This window comes from Setaria viridis, chromosome 8 (genome assembly GCF_005286985.2).
Source record: "Setaria viridis chromosome 8, Setaria_viridis_v4.0, whole genome shotgun sequence".
NCBI classification, from domain to species: Eukaryota; Viridiplantae; Streptophyta; class Magnoliopsida; order Poales; family Poaceae; genus Setaria; species Setaria viridis.
The window spans coordinates 26,817,565-26,829,297 of record NC_048270.2 but is presented as its reverse complement, the minus strand read 5'-3'; the positions used below and the strand labels follow the sequence as shown (position 1 = coordinate 26,829,297).

General features: G+C 46.4%; 1 protein-coding gene across 4 annotated transcripts; it reads left to right on the top strand.

Moving 5' to 3' along the window:
* The first annotated feature begins 354 nt into the window (after positions 1-354).
* On the top strand, positions 355-4,538 carry LOC117866290 (uncharacterized). 4 transcript variants are annotated; one of them, XM_034750473.2, is made up of 5 exons: positions 355-1,018; positions 1,453-1,559; positions 2,733-3,578; positions 3,708-3,860; positions 3,994-4,538. In XM_034750473.2, exons 1-5 carry the CDS (start codon positions 955-957, stop codon positions 4,366-4,368), a joined length of 1,545 nt encoding a protein of 514 aa, XP_034606364.1. In that variant the 5' UTR covers positions 355-954; the 3' UTR covers positions 4,369-4,538. The 4 variants fall into 4 exon arrangements, with proteins under 4 accessions (XP_034606364.1, XP_034606363.1, XP_034606365.1 ...); XM_034750472.2 differs by having other exon boundaries at positions 355-1,066; XM_072295748.1 differs by having other exon boundaries at positions 976-1,018; positions 1,453-1,576; positions 3,994-4,465.
* Positions 4,539-11,733: the final 7,195 nt, after the last annotated feature.

Below are 11,733 nucleotides of genomic sequence, written 5' to 3'. Positions count from 1 at the left end.
AGATCGCTTGCTTTGGCTTAAGATTGGCACTTTTACATGGCTTGAGGTTTTTGTTTGAGCTTCTTGACAGCTTCTTATCGTAAAAAGTCACTAGCTTAAACAAACCGTAAACTTCTTGTGCAGCTTCTGAAAGCCAGAAGCTTAGAAAAGTTGAGTTTATATGGAAAGTTGAGAGCCTCAGTTTTCTCAGCTTTTCGTAACTTTTTGAGTCCAGAAAGCTAAATACAAAAGTGCCAGCAGTATCTTTCCAAAAAGTTCAAAACGCTGCCGCTAAGGCAGGAGGCTTGAAGGTTGGATCGAGTTCTGACTTCTCCATGCCGAGCCAGCTCGTTAACTTTACAAGCTGGGCCGAGCCGAACCGGCTCGACTTCCAGCCGAGTCGGCTACTCGTCGCCTTCCCAAATCCCAACCCGATCCGATCCCCTCCCTGTCCGTCGCATTTCATCTCCCTCCCGCCGCCGCGAAATCCGTCGCCGCAAACGCAACTCCGCACTCCCAACCGCGGGTGGAGCCTAGATCCTTTCCCGCTCGTGCTCCGTGGCCTCCCTGCACTCCCAACCGCCGCCGGTGCTCTGCCGTCGCCATATCTGAGAGAGACGGCCGGACGAGGCCCTCCTCCGCGACATCTCGACGTCGAGAGGTCGATTCGGCTGCGGCCGCTGGTCCGAGGCTTCCAGCCAGGGCGGCGGTTTCCAGGGAAGGCCTAGTGCCTAAATCGAACCTTTACTTGTTTATTATCCCCTCGGTTCGTTTTGCATCCACATTGGAGCTGCCGTTCTGGCACCGGACTCGATAACCGAGCACCACAAAGATTCACCCAGCTCCACATATCCCTGCTACCGTGGCGTACCGATTCTCACGGCAGAAACCTGACCCGTGATTGCTGCACGAGCGGCAGAGGGGGCGAGGGGCCATAGGGTGCGGAGACTTGGCTTGATTGTTGGGGCGACGGACATGGGGATACTGGAGCAGATGAAGGCTCTGTCCGTCGAGGGGCAGCCTCAAGTCCAGATAACTCGTAAGCATCCTGGTGTCTGTTTGCTTGCGTTGCTTATCTGCATGATTAGTGAGTGCTGTCATATGAGATATCAATTATTATTTACAATTTTTCTACATCTGTTTCTGGGATAGAAGTAGCCACGGGACTGGTCGAATTAAGTAAATTCATGTGGCCTGGCTAGGTTTCGAACAAAGATCCCTCTACGCTGATGATTTTGTGCAGAGACATATGTTTGAGGTGATTGTGCACATAAAGATTTAATTTTTAGGTAACTTTGCGTATAAAGGATGTTCTTAACCCAACTCTTGGAACCTAGGTTCTGTCTGCTCAACTGTTCTCGAGCAGAAGTTTAAGCATCATCTAAGCCAAGTGCTGCGCATGTGCAATTGTGTTCGTGTTTGCTGTTTTCCTTGCCATTGTCCCTTCTGTCTCATGACATTCCTGATTTGCAGGTGATGGATCAAATTGTTCGGCATCTCAAATAATGGTATCACCTAGTCTAGAAGGAGATATTTCGCATTGCGTCGAAACAATGGGATCACAGGTCCAGCTTCCAGAGGTATGAGATGATATCGTGTAAGTTATTAGGATGAATTAGTTTTTTCTCAGAGCACTATATAGCAAGTGATAGAACTAACGACCCCCACTGTCATTACTGCTAGCTTGGTGGTGGCATTTTGGATTATAAGAACTTGGTAGTGCATCTGACATTCACACTATGAGGTCCAGGGTTGTACAATGGTCCATGGTTGATGTTTTTGAATTGTCGTTACCTTGCCTTATCATCTTATGATGGTTGTTGCTTGTGAATTCTTTTTATGTTATACCTGCTGAAAATGAGGATACCCCCAGTATAGCACAATTCAATACTGTATTTTTTAAAACAGAACACATTTAGGGCTTGTTTGTTTCCACCCTCCTAAAACCTTACCTCCTAAAAAGTGACTAAAAACTGCCTAAAGTGCCAAACACTTCTCCTAAAAAGTGACTAAAATCTTTTAGGAGGTCCAAATCTTTTAGGCCCTCACCCCCTCCTAAAACCGACTAAAATCGGTTCTGGACCGCTCCTACCCCCGCATACCCCCACCGCACGCCAGACTCCCGCCCGACTCCCGCCACCCGCCCAACTCCCGCCGCCTGCCGCCGCCGCCGTCCGCCGCCGGCCGCCGCCGCTGCAGCACCCGCCGCTCGACTCCCGCCGCCCGCCGCCCGACTCCGCCTCCCCGATGAACCACTGCACGGAGGCCGCTAGTGCCGGGGAGGCGCACGCCTGGAAGGCACCCGCGTGGGTGCCGCGGAGCCGCGCGACGGTCGCCGCCGCGGCGAGCGCGGCCCCCGCCGCGGCCGCCAGGAGCGCGAGGTGGTGGCTGCCCCCGCCCCCGCGCAAGAGCAGCGCGGCGAGCGCGAGGGCCGGGAGGAGGAGGATGACGAGGAGGAGCAGCGCGGGGTGGGGGAGAGGTGCATCTTGGTCATTTTACCACTTCATTCATTGCCTTTAGTCACTTTTAGGAGGTGGAACAAAACATACTTTAGGAGGTGTCTAAAAACTGCCTAAAATCTTTTAGGAGTTAAAACTTTAGGAGGGTGGAAACAAACAGACCCTTAGCTAATTCGATCGTAATTTGTCCATACTGCTCACTTCAGACAAGCATTATTACCACAACCATCTTGTGATGTTCGTTATTTTTCTCATGCTTTTTTTTTGAAAAATTTCCCATGGTTATTTTCACAGGACATTCTTCATCAAATACACGCCCTCATGCCATTGCGAGATGCTGCTCAGGCCGCCTGCGTGTCTCGTGGTTTTCTGCGTTCTTGGAGATGCTTTCCAAATCTCATTATTTCTGTTGATTCTCTAGGGATTAATGTAAACACATCTAATGATGAAATAAAAAGGGATTTCGTATGTAGAGTTGACCACATTATGCAGAATCACTCTAGCATGGGAGTGAAGAGGTTTGTAATTGAAACCTACCCTTGTTCGAATCTCCAACCTAGTTATGTTGACCGCTGGCTTCAATGTGCCATTACACCTGGGATCAAAGAAATCTATCTATCAATGTTAAGTTGTGGGATAAAGTACAACTTCCCAGGTTTACTTTTATTTAGTAGGGAGATAAGAAGCTCCATCCAGACTTTTGTGCTTGGGGATTGTTCTTTTCACTGTGCAGCCCAAGTTGGTTATATGAGTAGCCTGACAAATTTGGAATTGCATTCAGTACACATTACTGGAGAGGAACTATATGGTTTTCTATCCAATTCTTGTGCTGTGGAGGAACTAAGGCTTACCAACTGCAATGATATAATTTGCTTGAAGATACCTTGTCTGCTGCAGAAGCTTGATATCCTGGATGTGCTGGGTTGCAGTAAGCTGATAATGATTGACACCAATGCCCCTAACCTCTCCACTTTCTTCTTTGCTGGGCGCCCAATACATATCTCGCTTGGCGAAGCATTGCAAGTGAGAAAAATAAGTTTTAGACGTGACTATTCACCTAATGCGCTATATTATGCTAGTACCAAATTTCCATTCATCGCGCCAAATCTCCAAACTCTTGTGCTATCAACAAGTGATGAGGTCAGTTTTATCCGTCCCAATAAGTTCATTGTTCTGGAAATGAAACTGATGGTAGAATAGTAGTTTTATGTTTACAATACTCAATTACTCAGTCCACAATTAATCTTCGGGGGATATTTATTTCTTCAGACAGTCAATACACCAAAGGTGTTTGGCAAATTCATCCAGCTCAAGTACTTGGAGATAGTGGTCTCTACATCAACGTTTTCCCAAGACTATGATCTCTGCTCTCTTATTTCTTTTCTTGATGCTTCTCCTGCCTTGGAGTCTCTCATTGTACGGGTATGACATCACTCTGACAAGTTACCATCTTAAAAACTTCATATTTAGGGTGAAAATCAGTACATTCAGTATAATTGAAACTTTGTGATTATTATTGAATATACACTCTGACATATCATGTATACCTATGCAGATTGCGCAGCCGACAATAAGGCGAGATTCAGTTATTGAAGACTCAAGTGGCTACTCACGTCCACAGTGCCTTCAAGAACAGTGCCATGACAACCTCAAGAATGTGATGATAACCGGCTTTTGCTCTGCGAAGAGCATGATTGAGCTCACGATCTGTATTATCGAGAAAACAAAGGCACTGGCGTGCCTTACACTAGACACTACCCGTGGGTACGATAGGAGGCATGTCAAGGTTGATAAGTGCCTGCAGCTGAATGAGGAGGCACTTGTGGAGGCTAAAAAGGCCCGCGTTGCCATTCAGAGATACATCGAGGGGAGAGTGCCCCCAGCTGTGAACCTGAAAGTTATTGAGCCATGTAGCAAGTGTATATGGTGACAAATGTTAGGTGTTTTTATGTGTTTTTCCTTTTCCCAAGCTATGATTCACATAGCTTTGCTACTCTCCCTCGTTTAGCTAGTGCTAATCTCCGTAATTCTGCCAGAAAGCATGGTTGTCAAATCTTTTTTTTTATTTAGCATGTTGGAGAAGTTTTCCAAATAACCAAATTCAGGGGGAAAATCTGCAATATTTCAATATTTTGTGGGTCCGATAAATTTATTTACCGAAACTGCATGTAAATAAATCTATCTCATGTGTTAAAGTTGTGGTATATCATCTTTTTTTGTAACTTGTGCAATAATTACGATGTGTGAAGGATTAGGGATAGTTTCCAGTGAAATCCTAGCATGCCAAAAAAATATAGCAGTGATTGTAGTTGCCATTTTTATCATGGTCTGGAAGTTTAATACTCGGATGGGGTGGTTGTCTATTAAAAAATACATTACCGTCATGTTTCAGTGTTTCACCTGACTCTCTCCACCGAAATCGCTACAGTACCGAACACCTCCGTCGCCGCCCACCTCCTTCGTTATCCTCTTCCTCTCCTGGTTCCTATTTCGGCTTTGTTCAGTTAATCCCCTTCCTAGGGAGATCCGAGGGGATTGAGGGGGATTTTGACTTGCAAGGGATTTAATCCCTCCTAATTCCTTTCAACCCTCTCCAATCCCCTTCAAACCAAAAGGTCTTCTTATTTATTCAATTACGTGCCACTAGACAAAACTGATTCGCAAGCGATAGGTCAGCTTGTTCTGTCTGGAATAGATGTTTCACCTCGTCAAGTGTATTGAAGGGACCATGACACCCTAAGGGCTCGTTTGGCAGCTCAGGCTAGAACTACCCTGGGCAGCACAACCTCCTCCGATAAATTAACGGAGCTGGGCATCCCCACCCAGACATGCAGAAACACCCCCCCCCCCCCCGAAACTCCAGGGGAGGGGCCTCCCACCCAAATCTTGTGTAAGAAAATAGTCCACAATTCACAAATACTAAAAAAATTCAGAAAAATCAGAAAAATAGCAATGATAAATAAGGTCTGTAACATGTCTAAAAGATTAACAAGCAATATCAATCACCAAGTATTAAGGCACTGCAAGTTAAATAAATTCAGCATAGTACATCGAAGTCGCAGGCACTGCTGATTAAGGTACCAGATAATTATTGATCCATCAATTGTTCTGCAAGTTAAATAAATTCAGCATAGCACATCCAAGTCGCAGGCACTGTTGATTAAGGCACCAGATAATTATTGATCCATCAATTGTTCTGCAGAAAATTTAGGTATATAGTTCAAATCTTGCATATAACATGTGGATCAGATAATTCAAAGATATGTATAGCTCGTAATGTATGAATGCCAACTGAACAAGAATGGGATCTACATAATGAGCAAAACCTTTGTACATAATATAAAAAATCAAATGATCAAATATATACATATGCACATAGATATTCACATGAATACTCTTTTTACTATTATTACTGGAAAGCCTGACCATTACATGCCACCATCTTATAGTGGATGGTGTAATACTAGTATTGAAAAGGTTAAAATTACTGTCAAGATATGTTGCAGATATCTATCAAGATATGTTACAGATAAGAGATGTGACAAGATATGTATTTCACAGACAATTAGACATGGCGTGTATCCTACTGAAATGATAATTGAAAAAAGAATGCTTGCATGAACCATAACTAGGAATAGTTCGTCATCCTCTTTTTCCTTCTCTAGCATGAATCTCCTAACTTTATCCTCCCAAGATTCCATTATCTCCTAACGCCTATAATATGCAGATTCAAGGACAATAAAAATTGGACATGCACCAGAGTTTACTTAATACTAAGACATAAATGTACATGCACCAAAAATTTTTATTTTATTCCCAAGCACACCAGCAAGAGCAGGCAGCAATAGATGCAGCAGACAAGACAGTAGAGAGTCTAGTGGGTGAGGAAACAGCAATGTCACCTTCCTGATGACCAGCAAATGCTGAAGCAACTGAGATCCTCCCGTCCTTGGACTCCACAACTACAACAGAGGGGAAGATCATATATTGATTGTAAATGCAAGATTGAGATGTCAACTAGAATACACGAATTGATATAGCATCAGGTTCGTTAAACAAAAAAATTCAAGCACCACTGACAACGACCAATGCGAGCACTGACTAAAACAAATGTGCATATAGCCGTTCTTGTTCTCAATGCCTGTGTGCATTAGCTATGCAGCTATGCGCAACAGCTATGCAGCACCGTTTTGAATGCAGCACACTAATTATTCAGAATTAGTCACAGTTTTGAATGGCTGTGTGCAACAGCTATGCAGCTATGGACAGTACAGGCGCATACTTGCATACTAGCATCCTCATACCAGTAGTGTACGTAGGATACTATAATTAAAATCCCTCAAAAGTAAACTTGTTAAAAGTTGTAATTTTGAAGCTTTGTATTCTCTCCGGGATCACTTGTACTGAAAAGCTTAGTCAGCCATGACATTATTAGTCGGAGAGATTTAGCAAGCACTTGTGTGAACTTGTTGTTGTTGTGCTAGATGATGTGTGAGACATATATTCAGTGCATCTCGATATACAAGATTTTATACTATGTTCAAATCACTACGGGACACAGGAAAATTGTCGAGTGCCAGGGGCACTCGGCGAAGGGCAAAATACACTCGGCGAACCGTTTGCCGAGAGTAACACTTGGCAAACGGCACACGGCAAACTTTGAGTCGGCAAACACGGATTTGCCGAGTGTTTTGTGTCGCGCACTTGGCAAAGTCTTTGCCGAGTGGCCAGAAAACACTCGGCATCCAATTTTTGAAAAAAATAAAAAAAAAACTGTTCCGCCGCCGCCACCACCACCGGCCAGCCACCACCGCCAGCACCACCACCGGCCGCCACCACCGCCAGCACCACCAGCCACCACCGCCAGCACCACCAGCCACCACCGGCCACCACCGCCAGCCACCACCGCCAGCACCACCACCAGCCGCCACCACCGCCAGCTCCGCCACCACCGGCCGCCACCACCGCCAGCACCACCTCCCATGCCACCATCACCACCGACACCAGCACACCCCCATGCCGCCGCTTTGCCGAGAGGGCCCCGGCGCTGCCGGATCCGGCGAGGGAGGGGCCGGCGCCGCCGGATCCGTCGGAGAGGGTGGGGGAGGAGCAGGGGTGCGCCGCCGCCAAGCCCCCTCCCCTCAATCCGCGGCCGCCGCCCAGATCTAGCCGCCTCCGGAGCCCCCTCCCCTCGAGCCGCCCGGATCTGACCGGCGGCGGAGGGAGGGAGGGAGGGAGGAGGCCACCCTGGCCACCAGATCTCACCGGTGGGGAGCGGGGCCGGGAGGGGAAGGGCCGGAGGAGGGGCGCCGCCCGCCGAAGGAGAGGGAGGGGAGGGGTGCCGCCCGCCGGAGGAGAGGGAGGGGAGGGGCGCCGCCCGCGCCGGAGAGCCGCCGGCCGGGAGAGGGAGGGGCGGCGCGTGGGTGAGTGCGGGTGGGTGGGAGTAGGGGGGACGCGCGCGCGTGGGTGAGGGGGGCCGGGGGGGCGCGCGCGTGGGTGTCTTATGTGGAGCCGGCGAGTTTGCCAAGTGTCCCAGATTTGGGCACTCGGCAAAGATTTTTTTCCATTTTTCACCTTTTCCTCAATAGTTTCTACTGATATTATTTATTATATTATGCGGTGATAGTTAAAATTCACTCAACAATATATATTTGATTATTCTACTCATATTATTCCATTATTTTATGCGGTTATAATTCAAATTAAATTTATATCAATTAAAATTCTATAATTGCACTTAATACATTAAAATTAAAATTATCTAACGGTTTCAAAAAATTATAAAAATTTCACATGAAACAATATATGTTCTCTATTGCCTATACAAAAAGTTTTGTAGTCAAAACAAAACTGGACCGTCACTCTAACTCTAATTCTTATCGAATCCTTCTCAACGCTACTATTCTTCTTCTGAGATGTTTCAGTTTGTAAACATCGTATGTGACGACATGTGCGAAATCTTCTCAATTTTTTACCGCAGCCTCCACGTATGATATCATCACATCATGACAAATCTCATGATTTTCAGACTTCGCATGCTTTTTTTACAATTAAAAAATCATTTGGCCACACATTCATGGTTGTGTTTCCTGAACAAAATGTTCAAAATTTCTTTTCATTTCATGGGTAAGGCCTCAAACTTGGCTAAATAACATGAATATCATTTTTCTACTCATTTTATTCTATAGTTTGAATCACTTGCATTTCAAATTTGACATATACAAAAAATTTCCTTGAAATACAATTAATTAATTAAATATAGCAAACAAATCCAAAAATATACCAAATTTTAACATGGAGTACCAAATGTTGTATGTGGGGAGTAGTTTCAAGGTGAAAAGAGAAAAAAAACTTATTATTTTGCCGAGTGTCAAAAAAAACACTAGGCAAACCCCTTCTTTGCCTAGTGTTTTTTGACACTCGGCAAAGCCCCCTCTTTGCCGAGTGTTTTTTTTTACACTAGGCAAAGAGGCGGGTTTGCCGAGTGTTTTTTTTGACACTCGGCAAAGACCCGATTTGCCAAGTGCTTTTTCTTTGCTGAGTGTTTTGAGCTTGGCACTCAGCAAAGAGCTTGTTTGCCGAGTGTTCGAAAAAAAACACTCGGCAAAGAAAAAACACTCGGCAATTTTTAGCTTTCCCGTAGTGAATGTTCAGACTACACACACCAAACATGTAGATGCATATATGGCATAATTTGGCCAAGCTACCTGTACCTGTCTGCTTGCTCGTGTTTAGGAGGAAACCAGGACAAGTAAACAACACTAGTTCTGAACAGTGCTGAGTGCACATTGTAACGGGGACAACACTAGTTGAAGAAACCAGAAATCTACAGTTCCCTGGGAGCTGGACCTACAGAAGCATGATTCAAATTTTTTAGCGAGAGAATTGGTAATCTTAGCACAGAATTGATCCCAGGACTGCAGGAAAGCAATAATCACATTTGGCAGTTCTTGAAAAAAATTGTTTGACAGGGCTGGGTTGTCAGGAAGAACAGGCAGCGAGGACGTTCACAGGGGGTGAGCAACGAGAGATGTGAACCGGGGAGACGGAGGGCGGATGAGTGGGAGACGGGGCGCAGCCGCGGCGGTCGCCACAGTTCGAGGAGAGAGACAGAGGAAAGGGAGGGGCCGGCTCGGGGTCGGGTATGTGGTGCGGCACAAGAGCGGTGGGGGTTTCCGAAACGCGAGTAGAGAGGAATTAAGGATGGGAGAGTGGTCGCGTCGTCAGGGAAGCTTGAGCGGCAGCGGCGCTTGGAGCGGACGAGGGCAGAGGAAAGAAGAGAGAGGAAGGAAAAGATAGTGGGAAAATTTGATTCCATAGTACCGTAAGATCACCATTTTCGTAAAATATTACTGAAAGATATAACACTGTTATGCTATCAAAAGATTAAAACGTTACATAAAATAACACCCCGTTAGAATTTGGCATCAATAATGTTAATTTGGACTAAAATGTCCTTGGTCAGCACACGCACCAATCTTTCCTTGGTCCAGACACCCAGCGGGCATGTCCCAGCCTCCCATGCTCCTAGCACGCGAGGAGCACATGCATGTGGAGCGCAAGAACAGCATGGTGGCATACGCATGGCGAGCGCGGCCACCAGCAACACACAGCGCATCCCTGGACAAACGCGCGCAACAGCAGGATCACAGGTGTGCCCCGCCACGACCATCTCGTGGGCGGCCATGCGGCGGCTGGGCTGCAGAGGGGCGGGCTGAGCTCAAGGATGCGGCGCAGCTGGCCTTGCCTCGCGTGTGCGTTGAAGGAGACAAGCGCGGCCGACGGCGCGACGGAGAGCACGGTGACGGCCCTCGCGAGGACCACGGCTGTGAAGTTCGCGCCGCCAGCGATGGGAGGAGCCAACCTCGAGCGCCTCGGCGACCTAGCATGGCCTGCTACTGTAACGGGAGAGATGGAGAACGGTAAGGAAGAAGATAAGAGTAGAAACGACAATGCACTTCGCGCTGTAGACAGAAAAAAGTTCCTGTTAGCCATGAAAGGTAACCGAATGGTATTTTCAGAAACGGTTCACCATTTTTTAATGGTATTTTACAGAAGTAGTGATCTTTCAGGGCTACGAAACTAATTTTTCTAAGATAGAAATGGGAGGGGACGGCGGCTCAAGGCCGGGCACGTGTTGGGGTTCTTCGCAAAATGGTCGGCCGACGGTTTTTTGCAAAACCGGCGCAAAATCAGAATTTTCTTTTCTGATGTTGAAATATTCTGGAACTTAGGGGCGTGTCGCAAAGAACACGTTTACTATAGGAGGAGGGCCTCTGTGGATCCCAAGGCGATTACACTAGTAGAGAATTGGCCTTTAGTCCCAGTTGGTAGGGTGCAAATCTCCCGAAAATCCATCCGGGATAAACCAACCGGGACAAAAGGAGGGTCCTTTATCCCGGGTCACTCAACCGGGACAAAAGACCACCAGTGACCGAGCTTTAGTCCCGGTTGGTGAACCTTTTGTCCCGGGCCAACTTTAAACCGGGACAAAATGGGGTGCATCGAAAGCCAATTCTCTACTAGTGTTAACAAAAAACTGGAGAGCTTTTTTGCAAAAAAAAAACCACGTGCCTACCTACCTGCTCACGGAAGGATGGATTTACACGATCGGACAGACACGAATTCATGAATTCGGGGTTGGGCCTGGCAGGACTCCCAGAAGAAGTGGTGTTGACTTTTAGAAATCTTACTTGTGAAGAGGATCAGTTGTTTGTTACATCCTTTGGCACATTTGGAAAGCAAGAAATGATCGTAGGTTTCAACATAAAGACTGCTCCGTGCACACTATCATTTACCAAGCAAAGGCTTCTTGAAAAGCTCAATATGAAGCGTATCGTATTGACCAAAGCATGAACATTCTGACCACATCACGTTACTTACAAGATGATATTTATTTTTCAAATCTTTTATCTAGCAACCTTTGCTGCAGGATTGACGCATCATATGTAAACCAAGAGGCTGGCTTGGGAATTCTCTTTACCAATGCTACAAGGCGCAAGCCACCCTTCTTGGTCTCTTCAAATCAGAGCCAAATGCTCAGCCATTTCTCCCTTGCAGGCGGAGGCGTACAGCCTCCTCTTAGCGATGAATGTTGCTTCCATCTTGCAGGTGTGTGACTGTTACTTTCTATCGAACTGTAAAGTCTTGGTGGAAAGTATCATCAATGGCGGCGAGAATCTCAAGGATTGGAGTATACGACATCAAATCGAGAAATTCTTCATTTTGCAAATCTCATTCGAGGAAGTTTTATTCATATTCCCACAGAATTGAACTATATTGCTCACTCTTTAGC

What these genes read in the sequence shown, in the direction of transcription:
- LOC117866290 (XM_034750472.2), top strand. Translation starts at nt 955, where the DNA reads ATGGGGATACTGGAGCAGATGAAGGCTCTGTCCGTCGAGGGGCAGCCT. An exon ending in CACAGGTCCAGCTTCCAGAG is followed by an intron (nt 1,560 to 2,732) that starts GTATGAGATGAT and finishes TTATTTTCACAG; the next exon opens with GACATTCTTCATCAAATACA. An exon ending in TGGAGTCTCTCATTGTACGG is followed by an intron (nt 3,861 to 3,993) that starts GTATGACATCAC and finishes ATACCTATGCAG; the next exon opens with ATTGCGCAGCCGACAATAAG.